General features: G+C 43.3%; 1 protein-coding gene across 2 annotated transcripts in view; it reads left to right on the top strand.

The window, feature by feature from the left end:
• LOC139753720 (neo-calmodulin-like) overlaps window positions 1-22,375 on the top strand; it is a 657,420-nt gene that overhangs the window by 143,660 nt on the left and 491,385 nt on the right. The window contains exon 3 of one of the 2 annotated variants that reach the window (XM_071670458.1): window positions 8,041-8,124. The exons of the other annotated variant lie outside the window; for it this stretch is intronic. Coding sequence (XP_071526559.1) covers window positions 8,041-8,124 — 84 coding nt within the window. The remainder of the gene's footprint in view (window positions 1-8,040; window positions 8,125-22,375) is intronic. 2 annotated transcript variants of the gene reach the window in all.

Genomic DNA, 22,375 nt, shown 5'->3' with positions numbered 1-22,375 from the left:
TCTTATACAAGCAAAACATTAACATTTCTTATGATTTGTATTGCGGTGGTGTCGGCTCATCCATCACGCTTTGACATAGCCACACACACACACACACACACACACACACACACACACACACACACACACACACACACACACACACACACGTCGCCTCCCAGCTTGCAACCATGACCCACCTCTTGCAACATGGAGGGATGGTTCATGATGGACCGATAGACATTGATAGATAAACAGATGAAGATGTTATCATCTCTGATTATATCGAGTAATGATAATGTCAGCCATGAATAAGTTTTTTTTCTTCCTCCATGCGTGTCAATATCCAGGTGTGGCCCACCAGTTTGATTATAGGTAACACTCGGGTTAATCAGTAACGCCCAGAATGATAGAATGGCACCTGGAATGATAGCACCACCCGCTGTACTCGGTTATAATCCGATTGATCGGTAACTCTCAGTTATAATCCGATTGATCAGTAACTCTTAGTTATAATCCGATTGATCGGTAACTCTTAGTTATAATCCGATTGATCGGTAACTCTCAGTTATAATCCGATTGATTAGTAACTCAGTTATAATCCGATTGATCAGTAACTCTTAGTTATAATCCGATTGATCAGCAATTCTGTTATGATCTGATTGATCAGTAACTGTCAGTTATATTCCGATTGATCAGTAAGTGTCAGTTATAATCCGATTGATCAGTAACTCTTAATTATAATCCGATTGATCAGTAACTACAGTATATTGAGGAATGCGTCTGTGGTTTTATTAGATTTCTGATTTCTATAGCTGTATATTTACGTAATTATATTTCTGTTGCTGTATATTTCTATAGCTGCGTATTTGTACAGCTGTATATATATGTACGGCTGCATATTTCTGTAGCTATATATTTGTATAGTTGTATATTTCTATGGCTGTATATGTGTATAGCTGTATACTTGTGTAACTGTATATATTCATAGCTGTATTTATATCTATAGCTGTATTTCTGTATTCATAGCTGTATTTATATCTATAGCTGTATTTCTGTATTCATAGCTGTATTTATATCTATAGCTGTATTTCTGTATTCATAGCTGTATTTATATCTATAGCTGTATTTCTGTGTTCATAGCTGTATTTATATCTATAGCTGTATTTCTGTATTTCAGTGCGCTTTTTTTTTTTAGCTCGTATGAGTCGAGAGGTTATGGTACTAAATATGTTTTGCATATAGATTGGAAATGAAACATAATTCTCTCTCTCTCTCTCTCTCTCTCTCTCTCTCTCTCTCTCTCTCTCTCTCTCTCTCTCTCTCTCTCTCTCTCACACACACACACACACACACACATACACACACTCGTTATACGTATATGGCTGGTGCTCAAAAAATCTATAGATATGCCATACTCAGCATGTCAGAAAATGCCATCATTATGCTAACACTAACCTAATGCAAAAAAAAAATGAAAAAAAAAATTAAGAAATCGCGTCACATTATCGTGTGGCGTCTTGCTGACGTGTGGGGGAATTACGCTCACGTTTTTCTTTGCGTAAAAGAGCACGAGAGACGGGTCCGGCGGCGTTTTGAGAAATATCGCTAATTATTCTTCTTTTAGATGAAGCCCTTAATGCCTGTGGTTGTAGCTGGGATGGCTAGAGGGCTTGGCTGGGATGGGGTAGAGGGCTTAGCTGGGATGGGGTAGAGGTCTTAGCTGGGAGGGCTAGAGGGCTTAGCTGGGAGGACTAGAGGGCTTAGCTGGGAGGACTAGAGGGCTTAGCTGGGATGGGCTAGAGGGCTTAGCTGGGAGGGTTAGGGGCCTTAGCTGGCTAGTGTGAAAGTTAAGTACATTATCCTGCAGGAACCCTCCTTCGTGAGGTTATGGAAGCGGCCGTCCGTTGGGACATAACAAGGTCCCTACTCTTACCCAGACTGCGCCGCTTCCAGTAGCAGGGAAGTTTGGACTCCCTTGGAGTGTGGAGTTCCAATGGTGCAGTCTCGCCAAAGGTGACTTTATGCACTCGAGGTTTAACATCTTGCAGACGGAGGTGGACTGATAAGTGTAGACACCCTACGGGCTGGATTCGAACCCCGGATCGGGCGCTTGGCTACTACGGCTACACAGAGGTTATATAAGACACTTGAAATCAAGTGTTATTTCTGTATCCCAACCTCAAACGCTGCTCCGATAGTGTGACAGATCAGATTTCTGGTGTTTGTATCTTGTAACTACCGTGTGGCAGAGGTAACCAGGTGCCTTGCCCAGGGTTCGAATCCGTTGTTATGTGTATAGGAGCAGTGGGAAAAAGACCGTGTCAGCTCGCGTCCACTTCCTAGCTGTCATGTGTAATCTCTTGAGACCACAGCTCCCTATCCACAGTTGGGCCCCACACACCATTCCATGGTTTACCCCGGATGGTTCAAATGTCCTGGTTCAATCCAATGACAGCACATTGAGCCCTGTACACCACATCGTTCCAATTCTATTCCGCGCACGCCTCTCACCCTCCTTCATGTCCAGGCCCCGATCGCTCAAATTCTTTTTCACTCGATCCTTCCAACTCCAGTTTGGTTTCCCTGTTCTTCTTGTTCCCTCCTTTTCTGACACATATATCCTCTTTGTCAACCTTTCCTCACTCATTTTATCCATGTGTTCAAACTATTTCAGCGCATCCTCTTCAATTCTCTCAGTTCCACTCTCTTTATTAGAAATTATTACTTTCTTATTATATAGTTTCTGTCTTAAAATTTCATTACTCATTCGATCAAACCACCTCACACCACATATTGTTCTCAAACATTTTATTTCCATATATATATATATATATATATATATATATATATATATATATATATATATATATATATATATATGTATGGCCTTGGTAAGAAAATTTAGTTCCCTGTGCCGTGTCGGAATATATATATATATATATATATATATATATATATATATATATATATATATATATATATATATATATATATATATTGTACGTTTTTCCATATTGAGTTATTAGTTTAATTATTCTGCGCGTATTCAATAACACACACACACACACACACACACACACACACCCACAGTTGATAGTTTTATCATGTCCAGAAGCATATGTTCCTATTTGTGTTGGCAGCGTCGCTAGACAGAGACGTAGAAATCCTTCTTGCCTCCCGTCCGGTGACAGAAGTGCACGTGACTCACCCGGTGTATCAGAATGCTCCACATGGTTTGATCATCAGCATGGAAGTTGGGGGGCTTTATATGGGAAACGACCATGTGATCCTCCGCTGCCGCTTTACCGCGGGGGATCATACCGTCGCACCTGAGCCAGATGCCACCATCGTTGAGTATTCCGCCCCTACAGTTCTCTTTGGAATTTGTGAGGCTTTTTTGGCTGCTCCTCTTTGCAGACGACAGCACATCGTCCCACTGAAGGATAGAACATGGGGTAGTCCTTGTTACCCCCATGTACGAAGGATGACTGTGTATAGCATTGGTCTCTGGATCGTAGCATCTGTCAAACCGATGGGTGGCCATTAATCAAAGCCTTCTGACACTAAATGCATGCTTGCTTACATATATATATATATATATATATATATATATATATATATATATATATATATATATATATATATATATAAAACGTATTGAAATATAATCCTAACTTGAATGTTTTCTTATAATCTGCATGGTTTCGCCATGGGGGAGGATGAGATGCGCATTTTGTACAACGGTTCTGTTGAGGTGTGCACTATGCATGGCATGTGGTTTGAGGATGCATTGGGCGGGTTATGGAAGTCCCCTTGAGCACGACTGCACGACCCTTGAAGACGACGGCACGACGCCCCCTTCAGGGATAAGGGGACGACCGACCCCCACCCTTGAACCAGAGCGGTACAATCCAAAGGGTCTGGTGACGTGACCCCCCGTCAAGTTACAAGGGGTCCAAAGGAGTACCGTCGTCGTACTCAGAGGGTCGTACCGTCCTTGTGTCAGGGAGACGGTACATCAGTCCCCCAAGGAACAGCCCTGGTGTACCGTGGTGATATATTCAAGCGTGACCTACTCACACTCGACCACCAAGTCCCGTAACTTATATATATATATATATATATATTTATTGGAGGGGGCGACATTTTTGCCTTTCACCCTTGCTCATTTTTTCCCTGGTGTCCTGGGGCGTGCCATTATTGCTTTTATATCGCCGAGGTAAACATAATAATACACTCCACACTGGGGTCCTGATTGACACCTCCCAAGCGAGAGGTAAATGACAGTCCCTCTCCCTCCAAACGCTTTCTTTAACTTTGGCAGTTTGATTGGAAATAGTCATTCATTTCCAGTCTATTTCTTTGTCTTGTCGTAGTAACATGATGTACCGGTGCGTGCTCTTAAGTGCACACGGATGGTAGGTTGTGGGTTTGTAGTCCTTTGGTATAAAGTACAAGACGCGAAGAACGAATGTTCTTGGGGGGCAGTATTGGGTAATGGAGTAGCTGGCAACTTCCCTCATCTCGCTTGTGACTCCATTTACGGATCATAGATGGCGTTCATGTTTCAATGATGATATCATCATCTGTAATTGGTGAGGTGATTGGCATTTGCTTTATATATATATATATATATATATATATATATATATATATATATATATATATATATATATATATATATATATATATTATATATATATATATGTATATATATATATATATATATATATATATATATATATATATATATATATATATATATATATTTATTCATTTATTTATATATAAGGACTAGGGCGAGTGCAGTTGAGAGCATATCTGATACACCTTTATTCACATCAGCGGAGCCAGTCTCTTAGCAGTAAATGACGTCATACGTTATTCATTTAAATCTACGGCGTAAATTCCCCTTAACAGAGTGGCTCCTTTATGGGTAGACTTGTTCGAAACGTCGTGGCGAACGCAAATGTAGTACTCGGTCCATCTTCTCTTTATCTCTTCCCTGTACACTTCCCTCACTGGTGATTCCATTTATCTTTCCTGTTCTGTTCACATCCTTCCAAATATTATCCTTATTCCTCCTAAAATTTACACATATCTCGCACACCATCTCTAATTTGCCCGTTTTTCTTTTCAACAACTTTACCTTGACCACCGGCCGCTTTCACTTGTACATCTCCCAATCACTCGCACTCCTTCCGTGCAGGTAACGCCCATATATATCTCTCCTCTCTTTCTTTAGCAACTTTAAGTTTTCTCATCCCACCACTCGCTACCCTATTTCAGAAGCTCACTTCCCGCCTCTACATACCACACACTTCACTCGCACGTTCAAGCATTGCTTCCCGAAATACTCGCTCCCCATATTCTCATATACTCGTATTTTTATGGCACTCTTCATCTAATCTCAATAAGTACTTCTTTTTCAAGTTCACTCCCATTCACCACCGTCCTCCAACCCTAGGGCATTTTTACCTAAAGCCAACGCAGACTCTCAAACTCGCTAACAAATAGCTCAGTAGCTGCTTTTCTCTGCACATTCACATCCAACAATCTCTCATTTGCACTTCTAGTTAGCACATAAACCACTCAAGCCCACTAGTCTCCAACTTCTCACATCCACGTATACCCATGTATGCACCGTTACACCAGGTATTCCAATTGATTCATCTTTTTTCAGCAGACAACTTTGCAAGCTTTTCACCATATTCATTTACACATAGCTCCACAATTTCACCCTCAACTCCCACATCACGTACTCATCTATTGAAATCTTCCGCCATTAATAGTCGATCCCTTTCATCAATATTGCCGAAGCACTCACTCATCTCCCCCCAAATAATATCCTCCTCTCTTCCTCACTCCTATCGCTATGCATAAACACTGGCAATCATTATATATATATATATATATATATATATATATATATATATATATATATATATATATATATATGAAGACGGTTAGGACTGGGGATGTCGTTTGCTGTAGTGGTCAGAAAGACAGTACTAGGAAGAAGTAAATACGACTTTCTCGTCTTTCCTCTTTCGTGAGGTCACGTGATGATTCACGTCACAGGGTATCGATATACTGAATGGATAAGTATATTCGGGTCAGTCTCATATATATATATATAAGTTCTGTTTTGTCCTTTGGGTGACATTATAAATCATCGTTGCTTTCGGCACTGAGCACCAGCGAACGTTCCATATGAATTTGATTCATGTTATCATAAAGTTGGGGGAAGAAGGTGGGGGGGTGAACTGTGACATAGCGTTACCAGGTGGGTAGAACCCTTGTATGCTGTGCTGCATCTCTTGAATGTTCTGTATGGATCTGTGACGCACTTTTCCCTGGACTTAACACTTTAATGTTCTCCTTCTTTTTTCCCCCGTTTGTTTTTAAAGTTATCCTACATCTCTCCATCATTCCTAATATTGTCTTGCTGTGCATCGTACTAACGTTTTCTTTTTTTGTCTTTTATCTACCTCACTAATGTCTACTGGTACTTAAAAAGAATGTTTCATTATCTTGTTAGTTACCTCAAAGATTGTTTTCGCGGTTTTTTGCACTCGCTTACATCCATTTTTACCTTTTCTTTATTTTTCTAAGTCAGTATAGCCTCCAAAATCTCCCTTCGATCTTCTGCTGTTTTAACTCGAGCTTCTCTAGACCTGTGGACCGACCTGACGCAGCGCCCTTCGCCGTCAACTCCATCACCACCTGCTGCAGCAGTGTGAGGGGGAGCTCTCCACTCCCTCACACTGACTCGACCAGTCGTGCCACTCCTCCTGGACTATCCTCAGTGGCGTAGGTGTCCCCGTGTATATGTGTGTGTGTGTCTGTGTGTCCTGCAGGGGCCCTCCAAGGACCTCATCTTCGTGGCCTGTACCCTCCCTCCCTCACGTCCACACCCCTCCACACCCCTGCACGATCTTAGAAGAGGTTCCTACCCCCCTTTGTAGGGTGGTACTTTTTCCTTGTGATCGCCTTGATGTCCTTTTCATCATTCAGATTCTCTGCACTTATGGCTCACAGTTTTTTTTTTTATTATTGTTCTATAATCTCTCTTAACCACGCTTACCTCCATCTCCTGTGAGAAGACTTGTATTTTGGGGGGGAATTTTCAATGCTTTGAATACTCCTGTGATCTGTGTAGTGTGTTCATATATCCCGTTTTATGTGTATGTGTGTGTATGTGTGTGTCTCTATCTGTATGGGCCATCTCCTGGATTCTCATTAAGAGTACTCCCTGTTATCTTTGTAAATTTCTGTGTAATTTCTGTATATAAAAACCCACCCCCCCCTCTTTGTTTTGTGTGTGTTTTTTTTTTCAACTTAAAAGGCGTGTTTAGTGTGTGGGGAAATTTCAATTCTTTAAAAGCCTTTCTTTGATGTCTGTAACACTTTTATATTACCTCTGGGCCCAAACTCTTTTGCCAACCAAGGCCTGCTGTAAACTTCTTGTAATGCTGTCATTTCTAACTCTAGTGGTAGACCAATTTAGATTCTTAGCATATTTTTTTTTTTTCCACTGTTAACTCCTCCAGTAGTTTCCCCCGACTCCTTAATGTAGTAGTGAGTAGACCTCCAGGTGTTTAAACAGCTCAAGTCCAGCCTCGTTAAGATCTCTCATCATAGAAGAAAAAAAAATTCTATCCATGATTAATATTTGTGTTAATTGAGATAGAGAGAAAAAAAAAATTAGATAAATTGGCCGTACCTCTGCATGTGCTGCTTGTGACTCATGTTCAGTGTTCGTGCAAGCAAATGTGTCGACGGGGACTTGACTCAAACCCCCCCACACAGATTTCCTTGCCCAGTTGACTGAGAATCATGAGTCACACAAGGGCACGTACGTTGCAGGAGGGGAGGCCATAGCAGACCTTCGTGAGTCATTATTTGCACCACTCACGGTCGTGCTCATCATCATCAGGCCCCTCATTGTCACGTCGTCGCTTGGCGAGCGGTCCTTAACGAGGCCAGACACACCGGTAGCTGCTCTCCGCCGGTGTACCCTGTTCTTAACGCCATTTTCATCTTTCCCCCCTGCAGGACTTATCACATAATAGTCTCCAGCCCTCTCACGGCAGGCGTGGCTCCATTCTCTCCACCATCTCACAAATTGGAGGGAGTAAGGTATATCTTGGACCTTCTTCCATCTGGCATGTTTTATCTCAAGTGACGACCCCCATGTGTGGTGGTGTCTAGTTCTGGACGGACTGCTTGAAAAGACGTGTCCCTCCAAACCACCCCTCCCCCAACCCTCGAAGTGGCCAGCCTCTTGGTCGAGCCAGCCAGAGGCTGTCCTTCGCTTCCAGGTCGATCTCCTCGCCTTTAGACACGCTTTTCAAGAAGCCGTTTCAGAACTGGGGACTGGAAGATTATCTGGACTAACCCAGAGACGCTGTGCCGACCTAGTCCAGATGGCTCTCCCCACTCGCATGGCGTGCCTCCTCCTCCTCCTCCTCCTCCTCCTCTTCCCCTCCCCAAACCTCTGGTTTTACGAACGACCGCAATTCCTTTGCCTCTCACACGCGAGGTCCTTGAGCCTGTGGTGCCCCATCCTGCGACAACAGGGCCAGACCCCCAGCAGGTCGGGAGGCAACCAGTCGCAAGGTTCTCGAGAATGCTGGACTGTCGTTTAAAAGTCTCTCTACATCCATCCCTCTGGGGCCCGTGGAGGATGGAGCTGCCGCTCCTCTTGAGGTCAGAGATGGGAGTGTGAAGGCACTTGACATCTCTCTCCTGAAGGGAGGGCGGTAATGAACCTCCTCCTACCGGCCCATTGAGGATGTCAACTTGGCTAGTAATAATCAGCAAAATATAGATCATTTGAGGCTGTAAAGTTTTGAGTTAATCCCAAGTAAGTGGTATTAGAAGCCATCTGTAATCCCGTCTTGATCATCTTAATGTCAGTAGAAACTAAGACCATCAGAAGATGTTAGAATATCGGAAAGATATTTGGCCACCCAGACCACACTCCCCCCTGTTTTTGTCATGTAAATCGCCTCAGACGTTGTTACCAAGTGTTTCCCCCTCACGGCTGAACATTGCTAGTCAAGCTTGTAGGTCGACTGCAACAGCATCAAACCGCACTTCGTTGCCAGGCTCATGGTTTCAAAAAAAAAAAAAGATGAAAAAATACACTATATACAGACTCCATTCATTAATATTTCTAATAGATTATCTTCGTTTTTCTTGATCAATATCCTTTTTTTTTTTTTTTCTTATGTTCCACCAGAAGAGAGGGTCTTGCGACAGTAGAGTACACTGGCATGGAACTTATGTAGCAGCTTGCGTAGTGCCTGTTGGATACCACCTTATATCACCTTTATAAGGCATGCTGTTATTATATATATAAATATATATGAATAGATATTTTAAATCACCCAAAGATTCTTGTCCTGCGGAACGCCAGGTTCTTCGACGCAGGGAAGGTCTGCAGGTTCTGAAGGTGGTTCCCTCCCCTCTCCCCAGCAGCTACACCGTCAGGAGTTGTCTCATTCCCCCCCTGGACAACACCCATGTCTTCGCCGGTGTTGTGTAGAAGCCCCAGTATTGTACAGTAGGTCTACGCTATATTGGACTTACATGTATTCAAAGAATGTGTTCTGATAGCATTCCCCATTTTTAGATATATATATATTGTTAGGGACACTTTTTTTTTTTTTTCTTTGCTCATCGTCAAAGAATTTAGTGTAAATGTTACATTATTTACCCTCATTTTGAACCATAGGGTGAAGCACTTTGTATTGTGGGGCTACTGTTGTTGTGGGAGAATATTCATCTTTCATGTACGTTTGGACTTTTCCCTCTGTTTGCGATAAGCGCCACGCACCGGCAAGATCTCGTCGTAGGTACTTGTAGGTAGGTACCTTCTCTCTCTTTCTACACGTACATACAGCTGGTTACACAGCATCAAGGTAAAGTTCTCTCACACACACACACACACGTACATTGATTTACCTGTGAAAGTCTTGCAAGTTGTTCCGTGAGGTAGCCAAAGCCATTTGCTCAGTCGTCGGCGCTTCCCTCCATCATTCAGAATGCGCCTCTGACTAGACGATTCATGTTATGTCTCCAGAGTACTTGGGGGTCAACAGGCTGTTAGTCTCTCATTATGACCATCACCTTCTTCATCAACTTACTCTTTGTGTCCACTTGGGCTCACACACGAGACGCTGCGAGTTCTGTCTATACTCAAGAGTTTGGTAACAGAGAAACTCCTTTTCCACCACCCGCTACCCCGTGAGCTCCCTAGCCTTTAATGCAACCTGGAGAGACTCGAGGTCTTCGTGGGTATCACCCTCACTAACTTCACCAGAGGTTTGCGACCCCTGTCACCCCTCACGGTCATCAGCCCTGGGCTGCGGAGAAGACTCGTTCCATGATTTGGAGGCTTCCTCAGCGAGCTTTCCCAGGCTTTAGGCTTCCGATGGGCCGTCTCCACTCTCCATGCCTTCAACTACGGCGACCTACAGGACGCGAAGATTAGGCTCTTGTACTTCCAGATCCTTAATGGACGATATCCTGATGGATGTGTTTGCTTGATGGACGACGACTGTGCCACAGATGCCCACGTTGGCATCGTGTCTTCAGACAGCGTCGTCTTCCAGAACACCTTCAACTGCTTGAAGAAGTGGTCCCCCGCCTACAACTCTCGTCATGAATTGAAGCAAGACCACAGTCGCCTTATCTCACACACCCAGCCTCTCACTACCTAACTAATGATCCCAGCCCCCGCGAGAGTGTCTAGTCCACAATACTTCTCAGTGTCAATATAGACTATCAAACTCCATAACGCGTCGGTACCATAATCAAATCCTCCAGCTGTGGTCTCTATATAGTCTTCGTGGTCTCAGCTGAACTCCGGCGCCTGAATTCGACAGATATCCACGCAGCTTACGTTCGTCACAGATTCATTTCTGCTTCAAACATCAGGTCATCCTACCTTTTTCCATCACCACACATCAGGGGCAACGAAGAAAGAGGTGAAGAAAAGAGCATAGAGGTGCTGAAAAGAGCATGTAGGTCCATCCTCGTTCCATTTGACACCATATATCAGAGAGCGCTGAACACGTCGGACCTCTCGACTCGCACCAACCATTACTTGTACTTTATAAGACAGTTCCGGAAGCTGCTACTCCACCTCGCCACCTTCAACTCTTGCCACCGGAGATCTCTCGAACCCCAAGTTGCAGTTCATCATCATAACTGCATCGAGTTCGTCCGAGCTTTTACACACTGCTAGAACAGCAGTCCATTCCCAGCCACCGTAAACATCAGTAATCAGCAGGCTGCTAGACAACTGTTTTTCTTTAAAGAGTGGTCAGCCTCACTCCCTGTTAGTAGCCTCGTAATGTATATTATGTATATTTTCTCCATATTTCTAACATTTGGATGCTGTTAATGTTTTCAGTCAACTATATAACGTTTGTATTCATTCATTTTTTCACACGTGTTCGACTGTTCCCGCATTAGGTAGGAAGCACCAGGAGTAGACGTTGAGACAGCATTCATTTGTTCTGTCCACTCTTCACTTGTCCGGTAATAATGCACCGAAACCATAATTCCTCTGCACAGCCATGTCCCATAGACCTTTCCCTGCTTTCCTTTACCTCTTCAAATGCTTTGATGAAGCCCATTGACCACTTCACCTCTTTTATACCACTTCGCTCCAATTTGCTCTGTCCCTTCCACGCCCTCACATGCTCCTGCTTGCCCATACCATGATAACTCGGAACTTCTTTTACTCCATCCTTCCATCTCGTCTTTGTCTCCCTTCTTCCATATGTCCAGACCATTTAAGTACACCTTTTTAACTCTCTCAAAAATACTCTGCTTACTACCACACCCCTGTCTTACCTTCATTCCTTCCTTGAACAACCCTTCTCACAGCAAATATTATTCTTACGCTTGTCATCTCCAAAAAGAACCAACTTCTTGTGGCCCACGCCTCGTACCCATACAGCTCCTGGGGATTACTTTGCTTTCACGTTTATCCATCATATATAGCGGCCTCTCTTTCCACACACTTTCATTTCATCCAGGATCTTAACGCTACATCCTCCACGCTTTGGTTCTCTCCAGCTCCCATGTTCAGTCCCATTTCGTCTAGGTTTTCTCCTTCCAAACTCACTCAAGCGTAACTCACTCTCTCTCTCTCTCTCTCTCTCTCTCTCTCTCTCTCTCTCTCTCTCTCTCTCTCTCTCTCTCTCTCTCTCTCTCTCTCTCTCTCTCTCTCTCCTCTGCTAAACTTCATTGCCTTGATTTTACTCTATCTCTGAAGATGTTCCTCTCAAACACTCTCCCGAGCTCAGACACCAGCTTCTACAGTTTCTCCCTCAAGTCTACCACCAGAGCTTTGTTATTTGCAAACAATATCTGTCTCAAATCCAACCCCCTCCTCCCCACTTACACTCAACAGACTGTACAAACTGGCCTTCTTTCCAAAACCCTCACATTTAACACCCTCACCACCTCATCCATAAACGGATTAAACAACCATGGCGGAACCACACACTCTTGATACAAACCTATCCTCAGCCTGGAACCACTCACCCTCTTCTATTCCTACTCACGCGCACACACCTTACTCTCTTAAGGAAAACTCTTCATTGCTTCTTGTACCTTCTCCTCCAACACCATGCAACTGTAGCTCCTTAAAACGTCACTTGTGTATTATGACCGCACCTTTCTCTCTACCACACCCTCATCTTTACCAAGCTTGGGTCGGATCACTAAAATCTTATTTGGTACCCTCTCATCTTCACAATAGCCTTATCTCCACGAAGCTACGTTCATTATGCTCATCTTCACACACTTCTGTCTTTACTGAGCTTAGGTGCATAGCCTGCTTTTTCAACTTTTTCTTCACACACACACACACACACACACACACACACACACACACACACACATATATAGGTACACCATAATTAGTGTGTGGATTATCATTATTTTTCTGTTATTGTAATCGCTATTACTGTTATCATTATGACGTATTGTAAGTATATTTATATTTATTTTTATCATTATTTATTATTATTATTATTATTATTATTATTATTATTATTTATTTTTATTAGCTACCTCGCTAACGCGGGAGACAGCGACAAAGCATAATGATAAAAAAAGATTATTATTATTATTATTATCATTATTATTATTATTATTATTATTATGATGTTGTTGTTTTTTACCGCTGTGATATTAGCTTTTTCGTTCGCCTTGAGGCCTGCCTTAGACCTAGGCTGGATCATTGTAAAAGTAAGGTCAGAAGAATTGATCTCCACAACACTAAACCTTTACTACATTCTTATCTTCCCTAACACATCTTCACTACCCCAGACTCTTCACTACTCCGTTCAGTCCCCTACATCCTCATCTTCACTGATCTTGGATCAAGCCCAGTCTTAGATATTGCTTGGATCATTCTGTGTATACTATAATTTGTCCTCACTGCGCCCTCATCTTCACAAAACCCTCAACTTTACTGAAGTAGACTCTTGTGATGTTTACTTTACTATCATTTTTCATCAGTATACCCTCATCTCACGTACCCATATCTTCACTTAGCTTGGTTCGTTAGACTCTTCTTCACTACACCTCCTTCTTTCATCGCATCTTTATCTTTGCAAAGCTTTGTTCACGGCCGACCTTCTTACCACGCCCTCATCTTCACAATACGCGTACCTTCACTATGTTAGGTTGACTTCATCTTCACTACGACCTCCTCTTCAAATGAGAAGGCCATCATCACTACTCTCTTCACCCTTATTGTTAAGGTCGTCATTGCTACACCATTCATTCCCCTGGCGTCTGAGAGAGAAAAAAGAATATATCATAGTTACAGTAACTATGATGATTGATAACAGTGATAACGATCATTATTGTCATTATCATTATTTTGTAGTATTAGTCTGGTACTCACTGAGGAGTATGTGGAAAGAGAGGTGTCACTCTCTGCGATGGCAAAGAAGAGTATGTATGATGATATAGTAGTATTACGGAGGGTGTGGTATGGGATGCGGGGTTTGTGGGCCCTGGATAAAATAAAGTGAGGGCGGGGGGAGTTGACTTGTTAGGAATGAAATGCTTGAGGACAGTACCTTGAGTGAGGAGATTCGATCGAGTAAGAAATGATAGGAATGTGACCCTAAGTAGAGTATGGGTGAGAGTTGAAGAAGATGGGCTGATATGGTTTGGATATTCTGAGAGGATGAGTGAAGAAAGACTGATGTAAAAGGGTACACGTGTCAGAAGTGGAGGGACAAGGAGAGGATCAGACTAAGGACGAAATGAGTAGAATGAAATATGCTTCGAGTTATCGGGGCCTGAACACACTGAGGGGTGTGAGGCGTGCATAAGATAAACGAATTAGAATGATGTGTTATACAAGGGGCGACGTGTTGTCAGTGGGCTGAACAAGGGCATATGGAGTCGTCAGGGGATACGACTGAAAGGTTATGCAGTAATTGGCTGTGGATAGGGAGCTCTGGTTTCGATCCTTTAAATCTGACCGCTGGCGAGCGGATGTGAGCAAATGAGACAGTTCTTTGTTCCTGGCGCTACATCTTTATTCACGGGAAACGACGAACATGCTTTAAAATGATGATCAATAATGTTTAAGTTGCTTTCATAATAGCATAATACAAAACAATGTAATTCTGGGAAACAAGAGTCAGTTGGAATTCCAAAGATAATGAAATCGTGGGAGCCATTGCATGTTTATACAAGTCGCAGTATTTGCACACATATAGGCTGTAAGTTTCTGAAATGAATTTTCCCCGAAGGGTTTTGCATTCATATCATTATCAGTGTTTTGGGCTGCCTGCGTCCCACTCGCTCTGGGAACATCCGTCCTTGTTTAAGTTGTCCGATTTTGCTTCCATTCAACGTCTGTTCCCACTGCAGTGTCTGATGATATTTCTCTCTCTCTCTCTCTCTCTCTCTCTCTCTCTCTCTCTCTCTCTCTCTCTCTCTCTCTCTCTCTCTCTCTCTCTCTCTCTCTCTCTCATCGTTCACAGTCATGTGCTGGCGAGTGACGTGTCTGACCGTCTGGGGAGATGAGAACGAGTAGCGCGAGTGGTGTTCTCATCTTCCGTCAGTTGAGAGCTTATGGGAGTACATGAGGAAGGTAGAAAACAAAGGAGACCTCTTGGTCTATGAGGCGATTATCTGTTGAAGGACTGTATTGGTGCCCTAAATTCTCAATAGTTGTTGATGGAGAGAGGACAGTAAGGCTGAAGGCTTCTCCCCACCCACTAATGAAGATGGAGACAGGATAGTAAAGGTGAAGGCTCCTCCCCACCCACAACTATAGATGGAGACAGAATAGTATAACAGAAGGTTCCTCCTCCCCCACAACTACAGATGGAGACAGGATAGTAAAGCAGAAGGCTTCTCCCCTCCCACCGATATAGATGGAGACAGGATCGTAAAGTCGATAGCTCCTCTCCACCCACCACTGTTGATGGAAACAGGATAGTAAAGCTGAAGTCTCTTCCACACCCACTGCCATAGATGGAGACAAGGGCTCCTCCTCCCCACCCACCGTGATGGATGGAGACATTAAAGCAGAAGGCTTCTCCCTACTCATCACTCCCCCTGAGACTCTCATAAGAGTCCCGCCTCAGCACCCTCATTATCTGGGTAGATCTTGAGACCCTCCTCATCATATGAGTCAATAAGATTTATTCGAAAACTCGTTATATCTATAGTTATCTGCGTCAACGTTCTCATAATGAGATTGGGAAAGCCATCTATTCTGCATTTGGCCGGGAATGAGAGATCCACCATGACATTGTGGATGGGTAACTCATCAAGCCCAAAGGGTAATCCCAGAAGGTAATTCCAGATGGTAATCCTAGCCCTCAATGAGGCTAGAGTCCAGGAGATAATCCTGTGCCCCCCCCCCACAGCTGAGGCCGTGAGCCCAGAGGGGTAACCCAATACCCCACAGCTGAGGCAGTGAGTCCAGAGGGGTAACCCAGCTCCCACAGCTGAGGGTGTGGGTCCAGAGGGGTAACCCAATACCACACAGCTGAGGCAGTGAGTCCAGAGGGGTAACCCAAGCTCCCACAGCTGTAATAGTGAGTCCAGATGGGTAGCCCCGTACCCCACAACCGAGGCAGTGAGTCCAGAGGGGTAACCCAAAGTCCCCACAGCTGTGACAGTGAGTCCAGAGGGGTAACCCCGTACCCCACAGCTGTGACAGTGAGTCCAGAGGCTTCCCCCACACACAACTGTGACAGTCAACACCTCAGCCTTCGCCCTAGAGACTCGTCAGATGTGGGTGATGTAACACGGAGCTCTCCCTCCCAGGGGCTGAGCCCACGGCGGCGTTACCTGAGGGCGCTCCTGTACCATCCGTCAGTCAGTGCCAGTCACCCCCGACGGCGAGAGAGAGGACGGTAAACATTGACACTTGAGCCAGGCGGGAGAGAGAGAGAGAGAGAGAGAGAGAGAGAGAGAGAGAGAGACTCGTCTGGTAACCACGTCTCAACTCGCCCTCATAGAGAGAGAAAGAGACTCACTACGTCTGGTAACCACGTCTCTACTCGCCCTCATAGAGAATAAAGAGAGAGAGAGACACTCACTTCGTCTGGTAGCCACGTCTCCACTCGCCCTCATACTGGAAAGGATCATGCATCTTTTCGGTCGTGATTCCCAAAAGGTGCTCGTGTTTGTACCTGATCAGTCCGTCCTGTCGCAAGTGTGCGACGCTCAAGCACGACGACGTAACGACCCGTGGGTGCGACGGCGTGGCTTTGAACGTCCGCACGCCTGACGTAGACTGTTTTACGACCACCCTTGCGTTCAGTCGTATAGTATTTGGACCCAATATTTTTTTTTTTCCGACGCCTTTGATGAATCTTATTGTATCCTCGGACCCATCCATACGCATGTACAACTTCACTCTTGCGTTATCGAATACGTTAATTCATATTGATGTACGCGTAGGGCTCAGCGTCGCTGCATACGAATCTCCTGAGCTCTTGTTCGAGTCCCAGGCCGAGGCTTGCTGCTCACAGCTGACCTAGGTGTTCATCCGCCTGCTGGAGCGTAGTAGCTAACTGGGTACCCGGCATAAGCTGAGGTTAACACTATATATATATATATATATATATATATATATATATATATATATATATATATATATATATATATATAATTGTTGGTCATCCTCGGGAATGGGACATTTGGATGATAATGACAAGTGACAAGTGCGGCTCACCCTTCCCCCTGACACACACACTGTTCCACCTTTATGCAGTGTCACCCTTGCTCTTAAAACCCACGCTCTCTCTCTCTCTCTCTCTCTCTCTCTCTCTCTCTCTCTCTCTCTCTCTCTCTCTCTCTCTCTCTCTCTCTCTCTCTCTCTCTCTCTCTCTCTCTCATATATGGAGGGGAAGGTAGAGATCGAGTGTGTTCGGGCATCTTTCACACGTGAGAAGTCAGTACGGCTAAGTTAGTACCTAACTTAACCTTACCTGCCTTCACTTAATCTAGCCTAACGTAATCTAACCTAACTTAACCGAAGCTAACTTAGCCTAACTTAATCTAGCCTAACGTAATCTAATGTTACCTAATCTAATCTAATCTAACCTAACTTGACCCAGCCTAACTTAACCTAATCTAACCGTAACCTAACTTAACCTAATCTAACGTAATCTAACCTAACTTAACCGAACCTAACTTAGCCTAACGTAATCTAACGTAACCTAATCTAATCTTATACCTAACTTGACCGAGCCTAACTTAACCTAATCTAACCTATCCTAACCTAACCTACCTTAACTTAACCTAGCGTAACTTAGCCTAGAAGAAAACTCTAGAGGGGCGATTCATCAGGTGGTCCCACGCGATGAATCAATATAATTAGCAGAACTCGCACAGGATAATGTAGCGGCTGGATTGATCAAGTGCGCTAACGTAGACAGCAGAGAGGTAATTAGAGGACAGTAATTAACGTCGGCTGATAAAGAAATATACATCATTTAGTCCAGAAGAAAATAGAATCGTTTCGGTCGGGAAGGCAAGCGGACATATTGACAACAAAGCGTGCCAACGCAGAGGCACACATAAAAAAGGAAACGTGTTTGAAATATCACATTACAGAGACGAAAAATTTGTCTTGCACATGAATGTCTATATTGCAGCATATAGCGAACCACAACACATTGCGTTACTGTTAAATGCGTAGAATGTGGTCTAGGGAATGCATGAGTCTTGCAATATATATATATATATATATATATATATATATATATATATATATATATATATATATATATATATGATTACCCCTTTCGTGTTCCCTTTTGTAACAGAGGCTAACTCCAGTGGAACTAGTGAAAATTTCAGATGATGAAATAGATAGTGTTGAGAATAGTGAGGAGGAAGAAATGGTACATGATGATCAGGACAAATGAGCTTCATATCATTGAAGATGACAGTAAACAAAAGATTAGCTTAGAACAAATGGATAAAGATAAGTGGAAAATGAGATGAGGTGAATTAGGCCACATGATAGATAATTAGAATAATGAAAGGTAATGAAGCCATGTACGAAAATAAATCAGAAGAGGGTAATTCAATGAATATTAAGAAAAGACGTAAGTCTGATTAAAAGAAAAAAGTAGACGAAGGAAATAAGATAACACGGATGGATAATGAAATAGGGAAGATGATAATGAAGAAATAGGGAAGATGATAATGAAGGAATAGGGAAGATGATGATTGAAGGAATAGGAAAGACTAATAATGGAGAAAGAGGGGAATAGGTGATACACAGGTGAAAAAGAAATATGCAAACACCACGTCATAGATATAGATGCAAATTTGACATGTGTAGCAATGAGCATCGCCTGTGCTTGGGAGAAAGGATCGTCTGGTTATGGGAGCTGCCATCTATAGAGGACGTAGGTTTGGTTTTCTGTCTATTCATTTCATCTAGCAGTATATAGATATACTGACATATAGTGTGGGTGTAAATGGAATAATGGGTGTATATGATTACACCCTCCATGGATTCTCGTGACACATAATGAGTGTAAATGGGATAATGAGTGTATTTAGTTACACCCCCCTACAAACTATGAACCCACATTATTTGTATTTCTTTTGAAAATGGTAAGAAACTGAACATGATTAGACATGAGAACGTCATGAATGACGAACGATTAAACACAGTCATGAAAAGAGAGAGAGAGAGAGAGAGAGAGAGAGAGAGAGAGAGAGAGAGAGAGAGAGAGAGAGAGAGAGAATAATACGAAAAACCTTGAATAATGTTGTACACGAGTGTGCTGAGGATAAAAACGAAAGTCTCCGGATTGAAAATTAATTACCACAATAATTGTACAAATGAAAATGATACGAGTCCTTCAGAATTTGGGCTTAATGAGGGCATGAAGACTGACAGAATTAGGGTTCAATGAGAGAGAGAGAGAGAGAGAGAGAGAGAGAGAGAGAGAGAGAGAGAGAGAGAGAGAGAGAGAGAGAGAGAAGACTAAAGGCAGACCCTATGCCTCACGGAACGGTCACAACGGACCTAAACAAGACAATGCCCAATCAGTATAGACCACTTAGACGGTCATCAAATGTAATCATAGTTTTTGAGGGTGATTAGAAAAAGAACTTGATGGAACATTTGATTGATAACAGATCACAGGATACGAAGACGAGCACAGAATTGCGGCTTGGGTATAACTGAATAATTCTTTATTCTAAAGAACGTGTATGGAATTCTGTTGGAAAGAAGGAGAAATGAACTCTTGATTCTCTAGTCCTTGTTGAAGCCTTTGACAGATTCAACTGCAGGGTTTAGTGTGATCGAGGCGCAAAGCCAGGCATCAAAGGTATATAAGGAAAATGGATCGAGGCTTTTTTGTTTTTTTTTCTTGAAGTCACAGATGATTCAGTGGTTGTCAATGGGTCTTTGTCCCAAGATGAGGACGCCTTATCGGGTGTGCCTCTGTGGACGGTGTGAGCTTCAGGGTTTGTGTGTAAGGAAGGATACCAGTCAAGGACATGAAAAATTTAAGAGAAAGTCGATGATGTGTGTTTGTTTTTGTGTGTGTGGAGGATGCGAGAGTGATATGACAGCTGTTGGCAGGGGTGGTAGTAGTGCGGGAGTCGCAAATTCTTCAGCTGATGAACAGACGCAGAGAGAAAAGAAAAAGAGAAATGTAGTAGAGCATAAAGAAGGATCATAGATATGAGATTATATAGACAGACGTGCACAGAGAATTAAATATAGAATGATTGTGTTAGAAAAAGTCGAAGAAAAAACCCGCAAATAGACCTGAGTAAAATTTCCAAATAGGCAGAAGAGAACCTGATCGAATTTTGACGCAGAGAAATTTGAGTAAATAAGTCATTAGGTGATTAACCTAAGCGACTCTCCCTGCAAAGGCCAGACAGGGAAAAGTATATAAAATGAAAAAGACGTTAAGGAATTAGTCACCATAGATTGAAAATCTTGATGGAACGTATTGATAGGATAGCATTGGGTCTGATAAAGAGTGGTATGATAATAGGAACTTTCAAAACGAGGGAGAGAGAGAGAGAGAGAGAGAGAGAGAGAGAGAGAGAGAGAGAGAGAGAGAGAGAGAGAGAGAGCGAATGATTTGAATGTTTAATGTATATATAGAGGCAAAACTAAGTACTGTCGCATTATATGGTTATCAGTCACACAAATGGAAATAAGCAGGTTGGAAGGTCTCGCCCACTACTTTAACCTCTCACTCCCCGTGCACTCTCACCTTCCACTCTCTCTCTCTCTCTCTCTCTCTCTCTCTCTCTCTCTCTCTCTCTCTCTCTCTCTCTCTCTCTCTTGACTCGCCGTCCATTCTCACCCTCCGCTCACCCCCTTTTCCACTTTCTCCCTTCATCTTCCCATCCATTCAAGACCTTAACTCTTACCTCCATTTCTCCCCATCCAGTCACCCTTCACTCTCACCTCCACTCCTACCCTCCTCATCCCATCCACTCTCACCGTTCATTCTTCTACACTCTCCCCGTCCACTCTGATCCTCAACTCTCCCTCACTCTCACACTCCACCCACACACACTCTTGCACTCCATTTTCGCCCTCAACTTCCACCCTCCTCTCACACCATCCATTCTCCCGTTTACTCAGCCTCCACTCTCCCCAACCACTCTCACCTTTCACTCACCGGCCATTCTCACCCCAATCCACCCCTCTTCCACTCCCCTTCCTCCCTCTCACCAGATAATGACACACTGCGCCAGCCTCCCTCTGGCAATGGCTAAGAAAATATAATTACTTTCATAAAACAAAAAATTTTGTGTGTGGCGCAGACGTTATGATAATGTGGGTCCCACAACGCACAGCCTCTCTCTCTCTCTCTCTTCTCTCTCTCTCTCTCTCTCTCTCTCTCTCTCTCTCTCTCTCTCTCTCTCTCTCTCTCTGTGTGGCTTTACAGGTCATGAGCAAAGTATTGGTCGACCAACGTCTAAGACATTCACCAGAATTTTTTTTTTTTTTCAGTGTCGCGTTTGACAAATGACACTTGTACAAAGTACTCGCGCGTCACGTGAGTGATGCAGTCCAACTTCGTTCCGAGCTGAAACTAGAACAAGTACAAAGGCTGGCGACAAAACTTAATTCCAACTCTTTGGTAAATTTGCCTCGCGAAGGCGACGTCGAGAAGGTTAACTCTTCTTTTCTTCTCGTGACCGACGAAAAGTTTCCCAAAATTTGAGATGAACTTGGCAGCCTTAATCACAAGGACCATTTGGCAATACATGATAGTGTAGTTACTAGGAACGATGCAGTAAATTCTGTTGCTGAAAGACGTAAAAACAGACGTGGGGAAAAATCTCAAGTTCTTTTGAACATAGATACAAATTATCGTTAAATGTCGCTGATGCACAGACTATAAATGCCATAAAAAAAAAAACAGGTTTGACCAATCATTTCAGGCGTTTAGTGTACGAGATAAATGATCCATAAACACTTATTCTTTATTCTCAATCCAGTCCCTAAGAGTGTAGTGTAATGTAGCTAAGGGTGTAGATAGTGTAGCAAGATTGCATTGTTGGTTCTTCTTTCGTTCTATCCTCTTCGGATCTCTGCAGCCTTACATCACAAGTGGTTAATTTTGCTTTCATTCCCTTTTTCTTTTTTTCCTTTTTTCTTGCCGGCTGTTGCCGGCGGAGAGGGTGGAGGTTTGGGGAGAGTAGCCGTGTTAGTGTTGTACCTTCCATCCAAAGCGCTTGTGATTAAGAGATAGCAAGATGTAGAAATTAAGTCTGAAACAGGTAACCTAGACATGGGCCAGCGGGGATCTTCTCTTACCTCTCTTTTTTCCCCCCATGTTCTCTCTCTCTCTCTCTCTCTCTCTCTCTCTCTCTCTCT

The sequence above is a fragment of the Panulirus ornatus genome, chromosome 15, assembly GCF_036320965.1.
Source record: "Panulirus ornatus isolate Po-2019 chromosome 15, ASM3632096v1, whole genome shotgun sequence".
NCBI classification, from domain to species: domain Eukaryota; kingdom Metazoa; phylum Arthropoda; class Malacostraca; order Decapoda; family Palinuridae; genus Panulirus; species Panulirus ornatus.
Note: the sequence above shows the minus strand (reverse complement) of the source record. Positions and strands in the feature narration are given on the sequence as shown.